This window comes from Pangasianodon hypophthalmus, chromosome 7 (assembly GCF_027358585.1).
Source record: "Pangasianodon hypophthalmus isolate fPanHyp1 chromosome 7, fPanHyp1.pri, whole genome shotgun sequence".
Classification (NCBI taxonomy): Eukaryota; Metazoa; Chordata; class Actinopteri; order Siluriformes; family Pangasiidae; genus Pangasianodon; species Pangasianodon hypophthalmus.
Window position 1 is genome coordinate 18,486,340 of NC_069716.1, and position 25,080 is coordinate 18,511,419.

The 25,080-nt window shown below is 40.7% G+C and overlaps 2 protein-coding genes across 4 annotated transcripts in view; both read right to left on the reverse strand.

The window, feature by feature from the left end:
• fnta (farnesyltransferase, CAAX box, alpha) overlaps nucleotides 1-24,961 on the reverse strand; it is a 33,790-nt gene extending 8,829 nt beyond the window's left edge. Inside the window, exons 1-9 of one of the 3 annotated variants that reach the window (XM_026918514.3) lie at nucleotides 24,734-24,960; nucleotides 24,047-24,132; nucleotides 23,843-23,957; nucleotides 22,658-22,762; nucleotides 22,170-22,296; nucleotides 20,796-20,944; nucleotides 20,567-20,629; nucleotides 20,066-20,240; nucleotides 16,062-17,078 (exon numbers count right to left, since the gene is read on the reverse strand). In XM_026918514.3, the coding sequence (XP_026774315.3) occupies nucleotides 16,935-17,078; nucleotides 20,066-20,240; nucleotides 20,567-20,629; nucleotides 20,796-20,944; nucleotides 22,170-22,296; nucleotides 22,658-22,762; nucleotides 23,843-23,957; nucleotides 24,047-24,132; nucleotides 24,734-24,867 (1,098 nt within the window). In that variant the 5' untranslated portion in view covers nucleotides 24,868-24,960 and the 3' untranslated portion in view covers nucleotides 16,062-16,934. Of the gene's footprint in view, nucleotides 1-16,061; nucleotides 17,079-17,104; nucleotides 18,576-20,065; nucleotides 20,241-20,566; nucleotides 20,630-20,795; nucleotides 20,945-22,169; nucleotides 22,297-22,657; nucleotides 22,763-23,842; nucleotides 23,958-24,046; nucleotides 24,133-24,733 lie in introns of those variants that run through there. The other 2 variants (XM_053235561.1, XM_053235560.1) reach the window with 2 other exon arrangements.
• LOC113529290 (transmembrane protein 271-like) lies at nucleotides 263-6,735 on the reverse strand. The gene has a single exon (XM_053235562.1). The coding sequence runs from the start codon at nucleotides 6,036-6,038 to the stop codon at nucleotides 5,229-5,231; it is 810 nt and encodes a 269-aa protein (XP_053091537.1). The 5' UTR covers nucleotides 6,039-6,735; the 3' UTR covers nucleotides 263-5,228.
• Nucleotides 24,962-25,080: the final 119 nt, after the last annotated feature.

The window sequence follows — 25,080 nt, forward strand, 5'->3', positions numbered from 1 at the left end:
TATTTTGATACACATAATATGCCACAGTAATACTGTACCATTATTTAATTTAAAACAAGAACACATTAGAGGAAAGAACAATATAAACTGTCTTGGGATATAAACTGTCAAGAGCCACCAGAACAGCTTTAATTCACCATGGCACTGATTCTACAAGTCTCTGGAAATGTACATTAACCTCATTTGTTTGAAGATTTTGTCCAAAGGGACCCTCCTCCGCCCTCCCATACTCACCACCATCTACAGAGGGACGATAGACAGAGTCCTGACCAGCTGTCTCACCATGTGGTATGGGAACTGCATGGTCTCTGACCACAAGACCCTACAGCAGATTGTGAGAACAGCTGAAAAGATCCTCGGGGCTGTCTACCAACCATTACTGCCTCGTACAATAACCGCTACATCCGCAAAGCCCCCAGCATTGCCGACGGCCCCTCTCACCCATCTCATGGTCTCTTCACCCTCCTGTCATCTCTCAGAAGGTAAACGAGCATCCATGCCACCACCAGCAGACCCCGCAACAGCTTCATCACTGACACAGTCAGATTGCTCAACACCCTGCTGCCTCCCAGTGCTCACCTGGGCTAGCAAACACCTAACCCAGTAGGACTCAATACCACTGCACACCTGCACTTTACAAAGCTGCAACAGACACTTGCTACACTACCCAATAGTTTACAGTTTTTTATTGTTCTGTGCATTTATTGTCTTCGTTCCAGTGTACACTCACTGTACACTTTAATAGGATCACCTATACACCTGCTCCTTTATGCAGTTATCCAATCAGCCTATCATGTGGCAGCAGTGCAATGTGTAAAATCGTGTAGATACAGGTCAAGAACTTCAGTTAATGTTCACATCGAACAGCAGAATGGGGAAAATGTGATCTCTGTGTCTTTAATAGTGGCATGGTTTGGTGGTGCCAGACAGGCTGGTGGAGTTGAAGAACGACTCAGATTCTTGTTCTTGGCTTACAGGAATGGAACTCAATGTGGTCTTCTGTTAGAGCCCATCCACCTCAGGGTTCGATGTTTTGTGCATGCTGAGATGCTTTTCTGCTCTTCACTGTTGTAAAGCGTGATTATATGAGTTAATATATCCTTCCTGGCAGCTCAAACCAATCTGGCCATTTTCCTGTGACCTCTGACCTCTCTTATCAACAAGGCGTTTTCACCCACAGAATTGTCGCTTACTCAGTGTTTTGTTGTTGTTGTTGTTGCTGTTTTGCACCATTCTGTGTAAACTCTACAGACTGTTGTCCCTAGATCAGCAGTTTCTGAAATACCCAAACCAGCCCATCTGGCACCAACAATGCCCCCATTCTGATGTTTGATGTGAACATTAACTGAAGCTCTTGACGTGTATCTGCATGATTTTATGCACTGTGCTGCTGCCACATAATTGGCTGACTGGATAACTGTATAAAAGAGCAGGTGTACAGGTGTTCCTATTAAAGTGGACAGTGAATGTACATAAGCTCTAAAGAGGAATGACAATAAAAACCCACTTGACTTGACTTTCAGTGGAGACAGGGCACAACTGAGCAGTTGAGGGTTAAAGCCTTGCTCAAGGGTTGGTGATGCTGGGATTTGAACTCATGACCTTCCAATCAAGTAGCCCAGTCACACAATGCCTTAAATACTGAGGTACCATTGCCCAGCACTGGAGGCATGAACACCATTCTTCCAAAGGATATTCCCTCCTTTCCTCCCTCCCTTTTGATTTGCTGTTCAATTGGGTTGAGAATGGTGACTGAAATTGACCAAATGTGATGCTTTCTTTATAACCATTCAGTGAACCCTTGTGCCCTGTGTATAGGGTGTTGTCATCCTGGAAGAGACCACTCCCATCACAATAGATATATTTCATCATAGGATAAAGATGATCAGTAAGAAGAACTTTGTATTTGCAGTGATCCTTTCCCTCCATGGGACAAGTGGACCCTTCCTATGCAAGCAAAATCCCACAGAATAACAGAGCCACCAGTTTTTCCTTTAATTTGTCATGCGTCTCTAGCTTTCCAAGCCCTCCTCACTGGAGCAGGACCACTGGAGAGAGACCAAACAAATGATAATGGAATGAAATGAAGCACGGAAAAGCTTATTTATAGGGTTTGGACGAGAAGAGTAATCACTTCATAAGGCCCAGCACTAAATCACCCACACCTAATTGAATTGCAGAGGAACACCAAAGACATAAAACTAAATTGAGCAAACATGTTTCATTAAAGCTCTGATGGGAGCTAAATGAATTGAGTCTCTCAGAATAAAAAAACACTTCTCAGTGTTGCCTCTGATAAAGAATCCAATCACACCAAAAGGCAAATACATTTTTTTTTCAACTGCTGCTCATTTTCAGTCTTTCACTTGATGACTCTGTGTGGTTTTAAAGACAGCTCCTGAATTGTGTTACATATTTAAAGAATTGTTCCACCTTTTTTTCCAGCTCTTGTTAACTCCATAAACCACACTCACTGCAGCACCCGCTAATGGATACAATCTATACTTTATTTTCTACCGTGTTCCTTGCCAGCATTTCTCACTTTCCGTTCCTCCCTAGCTCTCTCTCGCCATCTCTCCAGTGTTCCTCTGTGTCAGGTGACAGAATACAGTAATCACAGTAGTAGAGTCAAGACCTTGGACAGTATCCAGGACTGTCTGTATCACACCAAGTTCCAGAGCAGAAAACCCCTCCGTCTGGCCTGGATTACAATCACACTCCTACAGACAACAAAGAATGTTTCTCTTACCAAAGCAAGAAAGTAATATGTTTGCAGGATTTGCCACTACATCCTATGCACTTCAATAATAAAGCATTTCATACATGCAAATGGGTACCATCATGCACCAGAATACAGAGACACTCTTTGAATATACAAGAAATGATATAAAATAACATTGAAGTACCAGTTTTGCCACATACTGCAATCCTATTAATGTGTGACTGTTTATTTATAAAATTATATATGCTTTGTAACAGATGCCTGATCTCTGATGATACAGCAATTGTTTCTAAAGTATTAAGTGTGGACTCTTGTACTGCAAATATGCAAATGAGTAGCCTGGCAAATTCATCTCAGGGTTTGACAGAGACATATTTAGGGCAATTAGCTCCTTCCTGCAATTGGTGAGGTTATTTCGCTCATTAAAAGTATAATGAATTCGACTCAGTGATTTGCATGTTAGGACTAACAAAGTAATCTCTTTGACATTTATTAAGCTGCTGAAAGCATGACCCCGAACCCCTATATGACTATTACAATGCAAAATATGTCACTGCATCTTCTTCCATATGTGTGTTTGTGTGAGATATACAGTGGAAGAGTTCATAGATCAAAACCTGTTTTTTTTTCTAAAAAAATAAGTGTTAAATTCTGCATTAAACAACATTAACCTTAGTATTTAATTATAGGAGTAAAAAAAGCCCCAGGCATACAAACACCAACAATAAAATCAAGCGAGCATTGTAAATTTCTGTCCTGCTCTCTTCAATAACAGATAACAGAAAATAGGAAGGGAATTAGGCAAAATTAGGCAAACTGCATTAAATTTTGTTTACATCATTAGCTAAATTAAACCTTTTTAAGAAAATGCCATAAATGATTAGAAAGTCAACATGACCTTCTTCTACTACACTTTCAGGGACATTCCTAAACCACTGTAGCTTGCACGTGGCTTGTAACATTTTCTTACAGTTGCCTAATCATCTGCTGCTCCCTGACGTTTAAATGTTTGACAGTTATCCACCCCTTGCAGGTACATGACAGTTCATGCATATAAAATGGAGTGACTGCAGTCATATTACATTTACTGATTATTCACCAAGGCTTTTGTGCAAAGATTGCTTAAACATTCAGTGTCTGAAAACAGGTATTTTTAAAAAGGTTCTCACAAAATAAGTAGCTGTCAGTAGTTTTTGCTATTTGACCTTCACCCACTAAGTTAAGATTTTACTTTCATTAGGAAATTATTGGCACTAGAGGCCAAATGCCACACTCCAATGCCTCTCCAAGCCAAATTCTACATGATAATGTGTCACTAAACAATATTATGAATCATAGGTGAAGCTTCTATCACAATACCTCATTAAGGATAGCCAGTGGAATGTAATCCATCATACCTTGCTATGTAACACACATGAGAACTTCAGGATTGAGCTTTGGCAATGACTTGAGCACAATCTTACACCATTCAGTTTGGCAACACTGATCTATGAACTTTTTTATTTGACCATCATTTTGCTCACATAATAATTGGTAAGCTATTTGCCCTTGCTGCAGCTGTCAATAGGCTTTTATTCATCTTTGAACTATCAGTGCCAATAGGAAAATGTGAATCAATATTACAGTAAGTGCACTTCTAAGGTGTTGCAGCATGATCTTATTGTTTTCCATCCCTCCTGTTCTTCACAAGCTCATCAGCACGCTTTTATGGCAGCTGTTTATATAACAAAGATCTGAAAAGCACATTTTGCATTTCAGTGTTTACAGAGAGAAGCGCAACACCACAGGTGTATAATAACATTATTCTATTTCCGAACTGCTGCAGCTTTCATTAGCCTTAATGCAGGCTGTAATTGCATCAAAGAACTGCCTCGTGTTTGTTACTGTGCTCAGTGTCTCCAGTCTGCTTAGATACAGAAAAGAAACCCAGGTGCATTTCAAAGACCTGTTTGCTGCTAGCCTAATTACCTGGTGACAAAGTAGGCCAAAGAACCGCAGAGGCGCACAGGCCACCATCTTTATGTGATTCATTCCTGAAATAAGAAGAGTTGTGCTTTTTTTTTTTTTTTTTGGCTTGATATAATTTGCATTAAATAGCTACGTCATAGAAATGTGAATACACTTTTTTTATTCATGAACCAAACGGAGGAAATATGACAACAAAACAACGGAGTGACATTAACCAACTTACATGGGCATAAGATGTTGGGTACAGTCAGAGGTTCAAAACAAACGCCGTGGTGAAAAGTCATTAAGCCTTTAGATTTGTGATCTGAATATATCTCTTACCATTTCAGTTCAGTTTTCCTAACGGCAGTTCACTGAGGGTAGCATGTACTTACTTGCCCACTTCCCATGAAAAAAAGGGAGCAATGCGTTAACACAGTCAGCTCATTATTCAGCAGAAGAGAGAGACGCTGAGACGCGTGCGTCTGATGTCCAGGGCCAAACCGCCAGTGATTGTCACTGCAGATTAGAGAGGTGGTTTTGGAACTTTCTCTCTGTTTTAACACTCTAACGCTTTGTTCCTTCTTTCTCCGGGGAATATGTCCTCGTAGGCCGGCGGTGAGTCGTTAGCGGGCGGGTAGGAGAAACCGTACACGTGCTGGAGCTCGTTTTGGACAGGCGCGTAGCCCGGTAGTTCGATAGACGGGTGGCCGCTTTTCCGCGCCTCGGCACCGTCCTCCCGCGCCTGGGAGCCGCACACCGCTAGGCTGATATAGGAGACCGACCGGAAGTCGGCGGCCACGGTGAGCTCGCGCTCCTCGGCCAGCAAGACGGCGCGCGCGCTGCGCCTGTGCGCTCGGCGCCTCCGGTAAAACTGCGCCGCCTGGTAGCGCTTGATGACCACCAGGTTTACAAGCCCAATGAGGCACTCGAGCGCGTTAAGCACGGTGGACGCCACCAGGCCGCGCTGGTAATCCTTCAGGCGCCCGCACGCCGCAGGTACATCCACTGTGTCCAAGCAGTAGCGCGAGTACTTCCGCTCCACGAGCGACACGGCGTCGCCGTCCACCACTGCGCCCGAGAACGCCGTGAGCACGCCGAGCAGAAACACAAGGAGCCCGAAGAGGAAAAAATTGCGACACGCAGTTTTGCCCTTGCAGCAGAGCAACGCCATGGCCAGCAGTGCCTGTCCAAGTCCGAGCAGGATTCCAGAGTAAAAGGCGCCAGCAGCCGCGCTCAGCTGGAAGTGCGCCTTCACTTTGGCTCCCAGAGAGAGACACTCGAACCCGACCACTGCCGCGCTCACGGCGCACGCGAACAGCAGGCTGCTGGAGACCACGGCGCACGCTCCTTTCCCACTCAACTTCATTATAATCCTCCTCTGCCTCGTCCGGCCCGTCACCCTCCTTCATCCTCCTTGGTCCTCTTCGCCAGCTCTTCTTGAAGTGCCCTCACACTGGGACATGACTCGCCGATGGCTGCTCGGAGAACGGAGGATGTGCGGAGCCACGTGCCGTGCCGCCGTTTCCCACCGCTTCCCCAACGGATGAATAATTGATGGGCAGGGCGCGCTCCTTCTGCGGTAACAGCCGCCCAAATCCAGCTTAAAGGTAGCGATTACCTTCATGACCCTCTCCCGCCATCCACTTCCGCAGGGCTTAGTCGTGAAGACCGAGAGGAACGACGCTCCCTCCCCCTCTTACAGCCCTCCAGCGCGCGCCGCCGTGAGCGAGCGCACATCAGTGAGACTGGCTTTCAGTCTGAGCTTTGAACTCGCTCCACTCCGACTGGCTGCAAACTCGAGAATGCGACACATAGTGATGCTTTCTGTCTCTTCCCCATTCTCAAACACAATCTCTCTACACATGCTATTATATGCAGGTGGCTTTCTCACTTTAAGCCGATATACGTGTAATATTGCTTTCAGTAGGAATAATGTTCAGAAACAGTGATTTAGGCTATTATAGAGAAAGAAAGTGATGTAAAGTTCTACTACGGTTGTGTTAACACTTGCAAAGATGGCAAGTGAAGATAAAGTCTACATCACCATGCATTGTAAGAGCATGTGTGCGTTAGGCAGAGCTGCATGAGCTGTCCATGGTACTGAAACGCTGCTTCAGGCGGAGCTGAGGTTGGCTTTTTAGGGTGGGGCTAACGTTATTTCTGTTTTACTGACATGAATACAACGTTCACAAGCCTTTTGAAATATAAGCCATGGGGTTCTACGTGACTTTGTGATGATCAGTAATATTTTATGAACGGAAGACATCTGTATCCAACCCCATTATTGAGCCATTATTGACAGCTCTCCCAAGCTTTAAAAAAAAAAAAAAAAAAAAAAAAAAAAAAAAAAAAGTAGGCTTTTTCTTTTGAATGGGCCACCGTGGTCTTCCACCACATCAGTGTGCAGGAAAAACTCTTTGGAAAAGGTCTGATGGAAGAACAATTTTTACCACATGCCATAAAGGCACTTTTGAGGGGGAAAATACATGGCTTGAATGTTTCATATTTTATAATTCTGTGTCAAATGTCAAAAGACACATAATGGGAAAAAGTTTAACATTTCTCCAGATCAAACCATTATTGCTCATCTATGCACAGAGAACATACTGAAAAAGTATATACAATCAGTCACTTTATTAAGTACATCTCCTGTGTGTGTCTGTGTGTGTGTGCATATAGAAAAATCACACATAAAGTCTCAAATTAAAATGAGGATTCCTTCCACCTTTCTGCTTCAGCTTTCTGCAAAGTGCAAAATAGTTTATATTCCTTCTGATGAACTGTTTTTATTTATCAACCCAATACATTCTCATTAAAACAGTTTAAATTATACAGAGAAGCTCTAATTTCAGCTATAGCAACCAATAATTATTCCCATGAGGGAGCTAATCACAGCAATTAAGCCAAGCTGCAGGTGTCAGCATGTCTCTGGCTTTCCTTAGGTTCAGGCTTCTTAACATGCAGCAGCTATACAGCATTCACAAAAGTGTTCCAGCTACAGTCTTATACACACTTATAAGATGGCACCCTTTAGGGTAATTATAGTACAGATCTGTTTTGTTGGCACAATTACGTTTCATGTAATGGTACAGGAAATCTCCAGAGTAAACACAATCATTACAGTTGAAACCTGTCTTGGGGAAACAAACTTAGTGAAAACTAGGCCTATGGTACTAAATGGCAGTGGGTAATCATTTAATTATCTCAGCTAACTAGTGATGAAATCATATAGACACAAAAATATACCCAGTACTTTTATTATTAAATGGAATAATAAATTGCTTTACAATACACTTTTCTGAGAGTATCAACAGTACTCGCATAGTACTGACCAAATCTACTGTTACTCACAGTAACAAGAAACTGATGATATTTTCGCCATATGGTGCAGACCTAAATCAAGTACAGCAGGGATTCTAATCCATGTGCCCAAACAACAGATTAACCACCACTGTGCATTTTATAAGGAATATTTCAACTGCAGTTACATTTACATGAATTAAAATATAGGCACACTGACCATCTAAGAGACTGTGGATCACATGGCACATTTTACAGGATATTAGATATGACAACTTGGCAGATGAAAAGTTCACTCTTGGCAAGACGGCAAGCTTAGAACAAAGAGACAGGTTTATGCAGCCGTTGGTGTTTTGTGAGTCTGATTACAAATACTAGGTAGTAATTCAGGACAGATGTGGTAAACTATTCATTAAAACTATGGAAAATAAGGTGAGCATATAGAGAAAGCTCTTCTTGGCAGCAGTAATGGTGAATGGTTCATGCAAATGGCTTCAAAATAATTGAGAAAATAATGCATTGGAGAGCAGGATGAACCAGTGAAGGGGAGCTTGGTCCTGTAATGGCATCATATGAGGTACCAGGAGCGAGCATTTAGCTTGATAAATTGATTGTTAGTCATGCTTTGGGCACCAACCAGCAGATAAGCATATGGTCATTATAGTGAAAGCAGACACTCTCACCTAACTGTACCAAATAAAAAACTAAAAAACACAAATTAGTTCAGGTAATGGATGTCAAGAATCAGGCATAATGACAACCAAACATACACCAAGCAAAGCTGGAAAGCTCAGATAAAATGTTCAGTCCTTTGACTTTGTAAACTATATGGCCCAACATTTGTGGACACCTGACCATCACACCCACATGTGCTGCTTTTTGAGCATCCCATTCCAGATTTAGCCCTCCCTTTGCTTTTATAGTAGCCTCCATCCTTCTGGGAAGGCTTTCCACTAGATTTTGGAGCATGGCTGTGGGAATTTGTGCTCATTTGTGCTCAAGAGCATTAGTTAGGTCAGTCACTGATTGGTGAAGAGGCCAGAGTCAGAGTTCCAGTTCATCCCAAAGGTGTTCAGTGGGGTTGAGGTCAGGGCTCTGTGCAGGCCACTCAAGTTCTTCCACCACTTTGTGCTCAGAGGCACTGTCATGCTGGAACATGTTTGGGCTTCTTAGTTCCTGTTTGTGAAGAGAAAGTGTAATGTTACAGCATACAAAGAGATCCTATACAATTGTGTACTTCAAAGTTTGTTGCAACAGTTTGGGGAAGACCCACATATGGGTTTAATGGTCAGATATCCTCAAACCTTTGGCCATATAGTGTATCATATTCCACTATTAGAAACCAATAAGTGTCGGAAGCTTTTCTGAAAGGGAAACCCTCTGCTGTACAATGCTACAAAACCTTTATAAGGATTTCCCCTGGGGCACAAAGCAAAGAACATTAAAAAGTGCTAGATTGAGCCCTTTTCCCTAAGAGTGTAGAGTGCTGACATTCTCTGACATTCATGCAGCAGTCTTAAGGTCTCTGAAGGAAACATAGTAAATCTGATAACCAAGAGACAGAGCGAGAGTTCTAAAATTAAAAAAAGATAAAGAAATTTCCAGTTGCATGTGAGTTTCTCTGTTTAGAGTTTTTTATGTGCTGCACTGATTCTATAGGTTCTTAAGCTGGAGGGTTTCCTTTTTTGAGTAAATTATGTTCAGGTAAAAACCCCTCTGTAAGCAAAGAACCATTAACTATCCAAACAGAACCAGAAAACATTTTGTGAATTTGGTAGTTTCTGACTTACTTTCAGTAACCGCTGGATATATCCTGGTCAGACTGTGGTGGATCTGGAGCCTATCCCTGGAACACTGGCCGTGAGTTGGGAATACACCTTGAATGGGATGCCAGTCCATCGCAGGGAATCATTCACACACACTTTCACTCCTAGGGGCAATTTATCTTAGCTAATCCACCTACTAGCAGGAAACCAGACAACCCAGAGGAAACCCACATGAACATGGGGAGAACAAGCACAGAAACTCCACACATACATTAACCCAAGCTCAGGATCGAACCAGGGACCCTGTAAGGTGGCAATGCTAACTGCTCTTCCACAGCACCACCCCTCCTCACATTCCTGTAGCTGTAAATCAAATATCTGCTCAAAGGAGAAACAATTATTTCTGTGGCACTCCAGGCTCTTTAAATCAGAGGGGCGAAAAAATGATGTGGACTACCAACATCCAACCAACCTACTTGTTGGTCATTCTGGAACACTCCCTCACATATGTATTGACATTATGTATTATACAGTCCTTTGATTTCCTGATATTTGCATCTAGATGTGTTAAACAACTCAAAACATAACACCTTTGGTGGCAGACAACCTAATTTTTGGGTGAGCAAAAGTATAAAAGTCTTAAAATAAAGTAAATAACTCTTAATGTTTGGTTGCATATAACTTGCGTGCAATAACTACTTCAAGTGGGCAATCCACTGAAATCACCAAATTGTTGTATTCTTCTTTTGTGCTGTGTTTCCAGGATAGTCTCACAGCTTCTTTCAGTTGTTGTTTGTTTTGGGGGGTTTCTCCCTTCAGTCTCTTCTTCAGGAGGTGAAATGCATGCTCAATTGGGTTAAAGTCTGGTGATTGACTTCCACTTTTCCCCTGATGAACTCCTTTGTTGTGTTGGCAGTGTTTTGAGCCATTGTCTTGCTGTATGATGAAGTCTTACAATGCTGCCAGTTAATAAATCAGATGAAGTTTGATGCATTTCTCTTTAAACTGTCAAGTCAGAATGTTTCTGTAAACTTCTGAATTCATTCTGCTGCTACCATCATGAGTTACATCATTAATAAAGATTAGTGAGCCTCTTCCAGAAGCAGACAAGCAAGCCCAAGCCATGACACTATGCTTGACAGATGAACTCGTATGTTTTGGATCATCCTTTCTTTCTCCACACTTTGGCCTTTCCATCACTTTGGTAGAGGTTAATCTTAGTTCCAGAACTTTTGTGGCTCAACTCTTGTCGAATTGCAATCTGTCGTATTGTCGTATTTCTTGTCGAATTGCAATTTGGCCTTTCGTTCCTTACTGCTGATGAGTCATTTGCATCTTGCGGTATGGCCTCTATATTTCTGCACTCTAAGACTTACAAAAAACAGTGGATTGTGATACCTTCACCCCTGCCCTGTGGAGGTTATTGGTGATGTCACTGACTGTTGTTTTTGGGGTTTTCTTCACAGATCTCACAATGTTTCTGTCATCAACTGCTGTTGTTTTCCTTGGCCAACCTGTTCAGTGTCTGGCTGTTAGTATACCAGTGGTTTCTTTCTTTTTCACAATATTCCAAATTGTTGTATTGGCAATTCCCAATGCTTGTGCAATGGCTCTGATTGATTTCCCTCTTTTCTCAGCTTCGAAGGGGTAGGACTGTATTTATGGAGAATAAAAAAGCTAAAAAGTACCACAGAACAAACTGGGGCCAAAGCCATACTGAAGATTTTGCTATTATAGTTCAAGAATCACCAGTGGTTGTCAAAAAAAGGAGATAAAAGTCAGAAAGTGAGGTTGCTATTTGCTGAACCTCAGGACACACACACACACACTCTAATAAAGCATCAGGTTGCTATGGTGGGAAATGTTAGAGAGGAGAAGGCACAGAGAGACTATCGTGTTCTCTTGAGTACATACACATCAGTGTATGACAGCTACAGCTGCTCTGGAAGATTCCTGGGAGAATCACACAGGAAGCTGGAGAAGCACATTAGCTTACTTATTTTTCCTTTGTTCTCAAAATTAGAATATGCAATGAGGCTAGACATTCATGTGATAATGATATTACACTAACAATTGCAACACTTGACATGCAGGTGACATAAATTTTATACCCATAAAATCATTACATTGTCCAAACAGGAAAAATAGAACATAACACAGGTCCCTCTATCTCCTTAAATTACAGTTCTCTCTTGGATATTGTAACAAAAAATATCAATTACAAATTTGAACTTATTGAGTTTGAAAGCAGGGCTCAGAGTCTCATCTCAGGTAGATCACACAATGCAATCTAATTGCAAGTGAGACTCTGCCTTCTAATGTATAAAAAAGCACTATTATAAATAATAAATTTTCACTGCACTTGATAGGGGCGTATAGCACATAGCATGCATATTTACCCCAATCTGATTGGTCCTTATTTTTTTTTTCCCTTGCTTCTAAGTACATATTTACTTTCAGAGTTATACTCATGGACACACACCTGACTGCTAGTCAGATTAGTTTAAGGAATAAAACACTACAACTTGAAATACAGCAGGGAACTAGAAACGTGCAGGATTTAATAAGGTCCTGAAATGAGCATCAGTGAACTCATTGGTATTCCCTCCTTGTGCTCGACAACAGATAAGGACTTACCTGTCCTGCGTCACGAAGAGCTTCATTTGTCACGCACATACACAAAGATAATCAGGGCCTAGAGACACAAGTGTGGCCTAGCAACCATTGTTTCAAATATCTAAAGATTTGAAACAAGTGTGGCCTAGCAACCATTGTTTCAAATATCTAAAGATTTGAAATGCACTTAAAATGTTAACACAGACATTTTTCAGTAATTTAAAACAAACCTGTCGTCGCCTACGCATGGATGATTGTGCTCTAGGTTAATTTTAAACCATGAAAGACCTCTGTGACTTGTCACGTTGTAGTTTGAGTTGGGTGATTGGGTTCTTGGCACACCCTGAAATTAATAATGGATTGGTATCATTTAGAGAAAGAACATCAGAAATCATTTCTTACAGACCTTCTCTGATGAGTTTCTACCTCATTTACTTTCATGTACCTGGCATTTCCCTCGGTGGCTATAAAAAGCTTACTAAGATCTTCCTTTCTTGTTTCTGCATAGAAAAGCTGGACACAGGTTCTTTATTTTTGGAAGCAGATTTAGACTTGTGACTTGTCTTTGGTTCCAGATAGGAGTAGTAATACTAAACAATTCAATTCTATTGTATAGCGCTGTTCACAGTAGATATTGTCACAAAGCAGCTTTATGAAAATCTGAGCAAGTCTACTGAGCAAGTCAGAGGCTGCAGTAGCAAAGAAAACTTCCCTGAGATGACACCCAGAGTCAAAAGGCAACCCGTCCTCTTCTGGGTGGCACCAGATAGTGGGATTATAAATCTTTAATATTCTACAACTCTAAACTATAAACCCAAATAACACTAAGTATGTTGAATAAGTGCGAGTGATAGTTCTAGACTACAAACAGGGCAATTTACAATTACTGCATCAGTTCTTCTGTACAAATCTACAGTGTTCAGGTGTATTATCTATAGAAACAAGGAGGAATCTTGGGCATACACTGTTTTGGGAAGTGCAACTCTTTAGGGCATCCATGTGCAACCATGCACTGCAGCAGAAAATCAGTCATAAGTGCAGATGTAGAGCATGAGAATGAATCAGGTAGGTCAGCAGGGTTACATGAAATTAGGTAGGCCTTAAGGGCACCAGAAGCTGTAATTCAAGCCAAGTCAAGGAAAGTGGCTTGTAGTGTCATTTACAGCTGGTACAGTACACAGTGAAATGAAACAACATTCCTCCAGGACCATGGTGCTGCATAAAACAACACAGATGTACATGAGACTACACAGAACTAACTAAGACTACAGACCTACACAGGACTACATAAAAGTTCACATATGCAAACAGAGCAAGACAAGTACAAATTTCCTAAAACAGGACAATAGGCGCAGTAAAGGACTGTGCAGCGCCGACTAATAGTACACAGTTCTAGTGTGGATCAAGTGGATAAAGTTCCATATGTAACAGGCTGTGCAAAAAGATAGAACAGTACAATAGTAAAATGCTGTATATGTTAACATACTATGACACTATGTATTTACTATGATAAATACAGTGTTATCAGCAAGAATGCAGGTGGTCAGTACAGTATTTTGTGTACAGTGTTTTAGCAGCAATTTAAGAAAGATTTGTGCAAAAAACTGCAAAGGGAGTGGAATGGTGTTCCGTTGAGTGTGCGTGTGTTGGTGTCAGTCCAGTCTCTGAGTATTGAGGAGTCTGATGGCTTGGGGGGAAGAAATTGTTATACAGTCTGGCCATGAGGGCCTGAATGCTTCGGTACCTTTGCCAGATGGCAGGAGGGTGAAGAGTTTGTGTGAAGAGTGTGTGGACACCCACGATGCTGGTAGCTTTGTGGATCCACTGTGTGGTGTAAATGTCTGTGATGGAGGGAACTCCGATGACCTTCTCAGCTGTCCTCACTATCCACTGCAGGGTTTTGCAATCTAAGATGGTGCATTTCCAAACCAGGCAGTGCTGGGGGGATGGGCTTTTCTCAGCCTTTGTAGAAATTAGAGATGCTGCTGGGCTTTCTTGGCTATGGAGCTGGTCTTGAGGGACCAGGTGAGGTTCTCCACCAGGTGAACACCAAGGAATTTGGTGCTCTTGACGATCTCCACAGAGGAGCCATCGATGTTCAGCGGAGAGCGGTCGTTCCGTTCCGGGAGGTGTTCAGGCCCAGGAGGCACAGCTTTCCAATCAGGTGCTGAGGAATGATTGTGATGAATGCTGATCAATGAACAGCATTCGAAAGTATGTGTCCTTTTTGTCCAGGTGGGTGAGGCAGCAACTATTTTGAGGGCAACTATGTCCTTTTACAGTGGGACGCTATCAGGAAGGTGCTCTCCTTTCCTATAACATAGCTTGGTTTAGGATTGGTTAAGCACTGTCAATCATAATCTATAAACGTCCAGTTACAGCATCAAGTCAATATGTACTACAGAACTATAACTAGATCCAGCTGTTCCTGAAATAGGACCAGGCCTGGAGAATCAGTTTCAAATGATGACACTCAACTGCCACCTATTACACACCAGCGTACAGTCCCACCGTCAGCTCAATGAGGTTGCTTGTTAGCTGAATCAACAACTCCACGTTTACAGACAATTTTCAAAGATCAGTTAAAGGAATAACCATGTCTCTGGAAGAGGGAGCATTAAAGTGAGAGGGCAAACGTAATCAGTAGCCCACATGCATTTTGCTGGGTTCCTGAGGTATCACACTAGTAAGTGAGTCAGTACCGAAAGGATAAGTCCTACAATTACTCACCAGCCCTGGACACAGCCCCTGAGTATTACCCAGAATCACTTCTCTTCCCTGACACCTTCTCAAACAGAGGGCCCTGGTGAAAATTAACAAAGGACTTCTTACAATGCTGCCTGTTAAGCTGGCTGAAAGGGGTTGCAGAAGAATTAAATGGGAAATGTCTTTGCTTGCTGTGTATCCGGACAGACTGTTCTGAATTTTCCTGCTCTCTCCTGCATGACCTTGGAGGCACTGGCTTGCTACAATATAGCAGTCAATATTCAGAGCCTGTTTACAACGGAAAATGTGATGAAAATGAGATCCTCTCTTTCATACACTTGTGAATCTCAGATGAAGCCATGACCACAGGACACAATGTGCTAAAAGCAGGCAAAGCTAGAATACTGCATGGTTTTAAATAGTCTGAAACAAAGCAGGAAAGCTGGGCTGTTTCTTAATCGACACAGCCAAAGAGCATGTATTTGACCACAAGCAGATAAGTACTAAAAAGAAAGGCAAGTGTCAAACAGAGGTCTTAGAAAGTCACAGCCTAGCAGAGATTTGTGGCGTTGTCCCTTCTGATAAATGAAATGAAAGGCATGCTAATAAGCTTAATTGAATTACTTAGGCAAGCAATGTAGGATGCTAAACTATGCAGTGCAATGGTCCTCCGCAGTACTAATCTGACACTCCCGTCTTGATTTGGGTCATAATTAAGCTTCATCCATATGGTTTCAGCAATAAAGCATTTCAACACAAATAAACGTCAGTGCTTTTCTTTATTTTAGAAGAGAAATACACACATTCCACTCCATTTTACAGTTTTGCCTTTGTTGGTGTTAAACCCTATAGCTCAATTGAGCAGGCTTGCCAGAATTCATTGTTTGAATGTAACCCTGCTAATGAACTCTGTATTTTCCCCCTCAGTGGTGCAAGCTCCATTAGACCACATCCCAAATTTATGGGAATGGATTATGAAAATGGATTACAGACAACATAAATCAGAGCAACTGTATGAATTTATTAGCTACAGGCCTTCATGAAGGCGTAATGGGGGAAAACTGGGTTAAATCAAATAGATTGCAGACACAGGGGTACCAAAAAGACAAAAATAAAACCGTGGACAAGTGCTGGCTGAATTCATTTAGAAGGCTTCTGCTCAGCAGTAGTGGCAAAACCCCATTCACACAGGGAAATGCGCACCTGTTCTAGATCAAATTAGTTTCCCTGCACTGATTTAGCCTGTTAGTCACTGACTTTAAAATATGCAGACAAAAAGAGGTTGGGCCTGCTATCTCCAAAGCAAAGTACTGATAGAATGAGTATTCTTCAGAGTGATCACCACAGAGCCTGATAAGAATCAGTAAAACTAGTAAAATAAAACTAAAATTTACCCACAGGAGAGTGTACCTACAATATTTAATACAACAAGAATGAACATTGTGTTAACATATCCTTTTTAATTGTAAGGGTACAAAAACAAGCATACACACAGGAACTTTACAGAGTTTGCTAGGGAATATTTTGGCAACAGTGTTTTGTATATATTTGCAGATTGGGCATATGTTTGTGTAGTCCATTATTATTTATGCTAAATTTCTTTTCCCCCTTCAGAGCCTGAATTTTGCTAGTAAACAATGACTGATTCACTGTAGCCTGCAAGTCTCATCACATGAGTACACAAAGGTTTCATATTCTTCCTCTACTTGACTAGCAACAACTAAATAATGGGCTTTACCAATATGGTAAAACCAAAATACAGAAACGCACAGTTCAGTAAGCCTTGTAAGCTTCTAAGTAAGAGTCTTACTCCCTCTAACCAGTTATCTGTGGTTCGCTCTTTCTTTCTTTCTTTGTTTCTTTCTTTCTTTCTCTCAGTTATTGCTGGGGATCTCCTGCTCCTCAGTGGAGGTAGACTGGATGTCTTCTGAACCGTACTTGCTCTGAAGTGAGCGGGCCACGTAGCGCCAGTATTCTCGCCGGATGGTATCCTTCTCCTGAGCAAGCAGCTCACAGATCTAGAAGAGGGACCAGGTGCAAAAGGGGAGAAGGGGCGTGTGGGTGGGGGAAGGGGGGAAGCTAATTAAGACCAATTACTACAGATTATCAAGAATAATATGACACTGTAAAACACTGCAAATTTCCCCAGGAGGCACAGGCAGCCTGACCTGCACTTTACTGTAGAGCTGACATTTTTCACACAGGAAGAGGGATTGGTTTGTAGTACTCCTGAGGGAACAATACACCTCTCTGTGAGACACTAAAAGCCTTTTAGCTCAAGGAAAAGTGATCCTACTGTTAACGATTCTCAATATTCAGCACTTCTTTCTCTATCTGAAAAGGTCACTAGTATGGGTTTGTTTCTTTAAGACTTAAATACGTGTTGCCATTCCTTAGTCACTCTGCTGAAAAAAAAAAGTTGAAGAAAACTCCTTTGGGCTGCATTTTAATTAAAGCATCTTTGGGAAATTACTTTGTTTATGCCTTCATAAAAAATACTATGCTTATTTCACAGTAAGTGACTGCACAGAAATTGTTCAAACATCACAGAGACCATTTCTTTTTTTATTACATTGTGGAGACAACTTCTTTTTTATTACTTAATTAAATAATCCATCTCTGTATATTGCAATCTGACTTAATTGTAATTGACTCAGAACTATAATTTGACTGCTGCCAAAATATACTCGATTGTACCCTGTTTTGTGTGTTTGTGCATATATTCACACACACACCTGTTTTTCTCCTATATATTTTCACATATACAAACACTCACAAGCTGCTGGTGGTGGTGTAATGGTGTGGGGAATGTTTTCTTGGCACACATTTGACCGTTTAATACCAATCAAGCATAGTTTGAATGTCACAGTCTGTCTGAGTACTGCTGCTGACTTTGTGCATCCCTTTATCGCCACAAATTAGTGAAGCATCTGTGGGATGTGGTAGAATAGGAAATTCGCAGCATGAATGTGCAGCAGAAAAATGTGCAGCAATTATGTGATGCAATCATGTCAGCATGGATCAGAATCTCAAAGCAATGTTTCCAACACCTTATGGAATCTATGCCATGAAGAACCGAGACTGTTCTCAGAGCAAAGGGGGTCCTACCCGGTATTAACATAGTGATCCTAATAAAATGGCTGGTGAGTGTATGTATGTGCAGTGCCACATGGACTAAATGGGCTTGTCTTACCCAAAACACTCATCATCCACATTATCATAACATTATCACAGCAGCTGCACGTTTACCCAGTATCCACAACAATGGATTACACAAGGTAAAGCTATTACCTATCACCAAAGGAATGGATAACTGAGATGGACAACCAATCACACCTGATATTTTCATGCATCTCGAATGAGTCTCGTCTCGAGCCAATACAAAAAAAAAAATCTCAAAAACAAAGTGTCCGTTGGACTGCATTTCAATAATTAATTGGTCTGGTTCCTCTGGTTCCTACAGATTCCAACTGGTTCTTCTTTCCTTATTGCTGTAAACACCGTGTTTAATGTTCCTGATCAATCATTCAGAAATTTAAGGGTTAATATCTGTGTATTCACAAAATACAAAGAAATCACTTTGCAAATTCTAATCCCCTTTGACCAAAATGGAAATTTTCCCACAGTTTTGCACATGGATAAGTACACTCTACTACCTTAAATGCCTTCTACACTACACATGCACTTCTTCACTTAATGTAATTTTAGTAATTCTACCAATATTAAATTATTTTTTATGACATTAGCTCAGGTACAATTTATGATAGCTCTCTATTCAGATCTGTGATTAAATTATGTGATCCCACTTGAGAATGCTGAAGAATCAAATTGAATAAGATCTTTTACAGTTTTGTATCTAGCTGCACGGAGTTGTTCTTTAATTTTTTTACATGATTAAACAGAGCATCTGTTGTTTTTAATATCAACATGGGTCTGAATCTATAATTTAGCTTAACATTACTAGTAAGAAGCATTTTAACTGTTGCTGTGTACCTATTCATTTTGAAGAATAGTGTATCATGAATGGCAGCTCATCAGCTGAACTACAGTCCTGGTCTATCCACACAGGCAGGTCTGCCTCTGAGCGCCATTCGATCTCTGCAGCTGATCCAGAATGCAGCTGCACGACTTGTTTTCAACCTTCCTAAGTTCTCTCACCTTCCACACCACCCCAATGCTATGCTCCCTGGACTGGCTTCTGTAGCTGCCCGCATCAGATTTAAAACACTGATGTCTACAAAGCCAAAAACGGACCAGCACTCTCGTACCTCAAAGCACTTATCACACCCTGCACTACACCATGCTCCCTCAGATCCTCTAGCACTGCTCAACTGGATCCACCATCTCTCAGGGTACAAGGAAGGCCTGCATCAAGACTCTTCTCTGTTCTGGCACCTAGGTGGTGGAATGAACTCCCCCTAGATGCCCGAACAGCCGTGTCACTGGCAGTCTTCAAACATTGTCTAAAGACCTACCTCTTCCTGAAATACTTAGAGTACACATTTTTTTTTAATTAAAGTGCTAACTTGTGTGCTTTTCTTACTATATTCCCTCCCCAACTGAGTATTTAAACCGATGGTCTTCTTAGTCCGTGACTTAGTGAACAAGTATCAGGATGTATTTATTGATAGAGACTTCAATGCACTTCTGTAAGTCGCTCTTTATAAGGGCGCCGGCCAAATGCCATAAATGTAAACGTAAGAATAACCCTCACTATGTTCACCCAGTCTGTGGGAGTATAACATTACAGCTTTCATATTTGAATGTGGTTTTAAAGGACTTTGACAGCCCCAACCTAGTGTTTATTTTAACATTAGAGACAGATGTACTGTTGAAATTTTTAATATACATAAGGCTTGGTAAAATTCCAATTTTTCAACAATTGTTCAAGAGATAACTGTTCAAGAAACATTTTCCCCATTCCCATAATAATTTCTATAATTATATCTGTACTAGTCTGACAAATACAATATTGGGGCTGTGTTTAAGATTTTTTTTAATTTACCTCCAAGGCCTTGTTGAGTGTGTCTGCCTTGTTGTTACTGTTATTGGTTTCGAGTGCGTCCTCGTAGAAATCCACTAGGAAGCCAAGCAGATGTGGTGAGCAGGACGTCTCCTGCAGTTCCTGAACTTGCTGCAGCACCCCAGGATGCGCCGATAGTCCTGTAGCCTGCAGAATCCTACCCCAATCAATCATACACAAGAGCGACACTTTAGTTCAAAACTCACAAACCTCCATATGGCAAATGCAAAGTGTTAGAACAGGTCATAAGTGTTGTCTTGAGATTACAAAATAAGACAAGTTAAACTTCTGTTTTGTGGTTTGTGAATGATTCCTTTTTTTCCATTATGATAAAGAATGAGTCGAAATCTACTATATTGAGAAATGGTGCCATCTACTGTTCACATGTACACATTACCCTTGTAGTCTATCAAAAGACTAATATAGAAATAAATAATACATATATTTTCATTGATAAGGACAAAGTACAACTCTTACTCTTACCCTTTCAAATAGTTCCATGCACTTTCATTGTGTGGTGCTTTCTTGATTTGTTTTATTGTGTACCTTTTGCAGAACGAAAGAGAAACAAACTGTTACGAGGTTCAAAAACAGCGAATAAAATAAAATAAAATAAATGGTAACAGGATCCTACAAGATGGAATAAACATAGATCATGCAAGAAGAAAGAAAAAATGTGACAGATTCGGCCTGGTCTATTTGCAGCACTCACTGCACTTCTCGCTCTAGCACTTCTGAGGAAGAGTAAGTGGTGGTATGGCTGATGACAAAATGACGCTGGTTCCACGCAGAGTTATTCCTCACATCTTCCTCCAGCAGTTCCTCTACGTATTCCAGCTCCCCGTCCCAAAGTTTATATTCCTGTGCACCACACACACACATACACACACACAAAGAGAGAGAGGTTTGATACTAAAGCTTTCTGCTCGACATTTACATTTATTCGCATGCCAGATGCTTTGATCCAAATCAAATTGCAACTTATACAATCCAAGCACACAGCTGAACAGCTGAGAGGCAAAGGAATATGTCAGCGTTTTACTGCATCTGTAGTGTGGGTGAGATTACCACAATCATTTTAAAATGATTTCCTCCGCTGAGAAAAGAACAGAAAACCCATTTACTCAGAAATCACTTACCCTGTAAGTCTAGCTTCCTGTCATTTAATAAAAGTTTGTGATACACTTGCAACGTGTTCTCATGAATTCTTCAGTAAAAGTTATCTTTATAATAAAGATCTAAACAATTCTCCATAATTAGGCCAATTTCAGAAAAAGGGAATGCTTTTTCAGATGAGGGAGAATGTGTGCTTATGCATTATCAATGTAAATACAGGGGTGTCTCAGTGCCTATGATCACACATGCATAACAAATTAACTGTTTATTGGTGAAATTCAGCAACTACCAGGTTTTCTATACAAGTAAGCTCTAAGTAAAGGAAAACGTGTCAAAATTCTCGTCAGCTGTAATTGAATATAAGCTACAGATATGACAGAGATTATGTTGGAAAGAAAAATGCTGGAACATTCTTTGATTCGTTGGTCACTACGGCAAAACTATTCCAGTAAATGTTTTTTAACTTCTAAAGTTATAGTGGCACACTTAAGACCTTACACTCCTAAAAGCACGTACACACAGACAATGTAGTAAAATATCCACAAGTTTTTGACTCCACAAATTACAGCACCACACCTCCTGTATCTACTGTAACTCAACATTCCTGAACATTTTTTAGCATTACAGTAACAGGCATAGGTGCTCTTCCTTCCACAATGACGCATGTAAACAATGGATTCTAGTTAATGTTGTATTAAAGGCCGCAGAAATAAAATAAAATCTTTCAACATCCTTGCTGAAGTGACTGAATTTTAGTACATATTGCAGGAGGGGTGGGCAAATCACCAGCCTGGTTGCCAAGGAAAAGAAGATTTTGTTCCAAATCCTGCCGCCTGCTGCTTCTGAGATTCACCCTTACAATTTTCACAATCTCCTGTGAATGCTTTCAGAGAAAGAAAAAAAACTTGCTCATCGAATTTTAGGTTTGCGTGACTGGAAGAGAGAAGCGTGAAGTCATATGGACTTTTACCTGAATGACCCACTGTCTGTGCTGCCATGCATGGTAGTTCTTGGCATCCTGAACGAGGATCTCAGATGTGAACTGCAGCTCTTCAGATGGATCATTAAGCCACTCAACCACCATGCGCCTGTGATGCCTTTAGCCAAGCACAAAGAGCAAAGTCAAGGGGGGCTGGAGTGCAACAACACTATAAGCCTTACAAGTGGGGGGAAAACAACAATCAAGAGAAATGGATTTTATCAAGAGGTATATCTTAACTGGGTTAACTACACATATTACATATGGCAAAGAAAGTGAAGAATTCTGTGTGTGTGTTATGTACGACAATACTCAGATGTTACATACAAATCTAATTATAAACATGTGGCAATTAAAAATCTAACTGTAAATATAACAGTACAATCATTAATCTGGGACATAGTTTTTTTTTTTTTTTTTGGATCTGTAATCTGGGCTTACAGGTTGGTTTAATGATAATAAAGTGAGGGCAGTATTACCAGACTTGATAGTTCTTGGGTTGGTCTTCTATAATTGCAGTGATATATTTCATCTCCTTTCTCAGATCTTTCTCCAAAGCCTGCAGCAGTACTCTCCTGTAGTGCCTGTACAGTGGATTCCAGCAAGCAAAGCATGAAGAAACCATATTACCAATAACCTTTAAAGTGGAGCTAGAGCTGGGTGATAAGACAGTATAATTTAGAAACTGATTGTATGATTGGTCAGGTGTCCAAATACTTTTGGCTGCCCATGTAGCTTACTAATCAACCTCAACACACTCCCTATTACAAACACTTAAAATAAAGGTGAAAGAAATTAACTTGCATTAAAGACATGTACTTGTGTGGGATTACAGTATGGAGTGTAAATATGGTACATAGCTAGAAAAAACAGCCACTTTCTTCTAGCAAATACTCTAGATTGAGATTTCTTTTTTACTTTTTTTGGTGACGCTGTTCACATTATCGCATTCCGTCCGAATCAACACAACGACCAACACACATTATAGGTTATAAGGTTACACAACCATGTGATAACAATTAAAAACAGCTCTTTTAAAGCAGCTTTCAAATGACACCAGCCCCGCGCCACTGCAACCTATAGTGCCCGAGAAAAAAGCCGCAGAAGTGAGTCACTTTATCCGACTTTGGAGCTCTATTCCCAGTTAAAATGACACCTTAGATGCTGCTACAGAGCTCATTATGTGTCAGTCAATTACTGAAACAGGTCTCCAGGTCAGAGACTGTTTATTAATTCAAATTTTTGGAAGAATTTATACATTTATTTATTTATTTATTTATTTATTTATTTTTAGGACATAGTGAACCTGTAGTACGTTTTGGTTACAATATTAAACCTCTGTTCGTAGCAAATTTTGATGTATTTAGTTTTTTACAGACAAAAATGCACATTGTTTATGATTCAGAAATAAAACAGGAGTCTTTTAAAATTTTCTTCTTTAAAATTTTGCTCAAAATATTCTGACAATCAAACCGAATCAAATCGCAAAGCCAGTATCATGACTGGAGTGCATCGTTACACCCTTATATTTCAACATCTAACTGCACTCCAACAAGGTGCACCAACGACGTAAGTGCGTCTAAAAAAAAAAGTGGCCTGTGTGTGTATATCATGAATTGTCTAAGTAGTGTGACAATACTTCTACCATGCTCTACCAAACTCACCATACTGTATAATTTGCAGCGTTAAGATCAATGGCTTCAGCAGTGAGCTCGAACGCTCTCTCACTCTTCTCATCATTCTTCAGCAAGGCTCTGAAGTAATCATACACATCTGTGACTGTAAAGACACAAAGCCACCAAGTTTACATATTTTATCTTTCATTTATTAAAGTGTGTGTGTAAACTGAACAAGCAAACTTCACTTACATCTGTCTGAATATGCGATTTTTACCACAGGGTTTGGTCCATCATCCTGAGGAACAGGCTCCAGATCTGCCCATTCTTTCCTGTCCCTTTTAAAAGAAAAACATTGAGGCCTGGTTAAAAGACTTGTGCTTAAAATATGTATGTAATACCACCCTGCTGAAAACTGCAGAGCTACCAGATTACAAAACACAAGCTGAACTGCTCCAACTGATCATCTCTGCCAGGTGCTAAGTGCTGGAAAGGGAACAGTTTCTCAATTACTACTACAAATGCTAGATAGACAAGTTGTTTTTAAGAAATATCACAACAGTAAGGCAATTATAAAATAATCAATATAATAGTCAGGGAATAAGGAAGCTAGAAAATAATAAATAGCTGGCAAACATGGCTAACTGGTAGCTGGTCAGAACAAGCTAGGTTTTGCAGCAGACTAGTGTAACAAGGGAGCTAGCATCATAGCGCTCAATGCTAGTCAGCTTTGCTTTTTCAGAAACCGCTCTAAAGACACCTTTAATGCAAACCCAGTAATCTCATACCTAACATTTTCCCAGATAATATAGTGAATTAGTGAATTAGCCACAGTGAAGTAGTTTAACTTTCTAAAGCTTTGCCTGAGTACAAGAACTACAGCAACCGGCTATGCTAACTAACTAGCTAGCAAACTAGCCACCAAGCTGCAGTATGTACCTGTAAAACACATATCCGCCGCTCAAAGGCTCCTCCAGATCCATATTTAGTTCTTCTTCCATATTGTCATAGTTTGTCTTTAACTCCTCTCCCGCATCTAACACATCATTAGATATTTCCTCAACTGATGCCATTTTGAATTAAAGTGAACTAGCTAGCTCGGCTAAATGGGAGAGAGGCTAGCTGACTTTGACAGCCCTGTGAACTCACACACGACTGTCGAGAACAAATCAAAATAAAAGTGTCATATTATTAAGTCGGATGCTGTTTCATAAATGGAGACTAACTTTGAATAGAAAGTTCTTTACGTATGTCACAAATAAAGTGAATAAAATGAAATAAAAGTC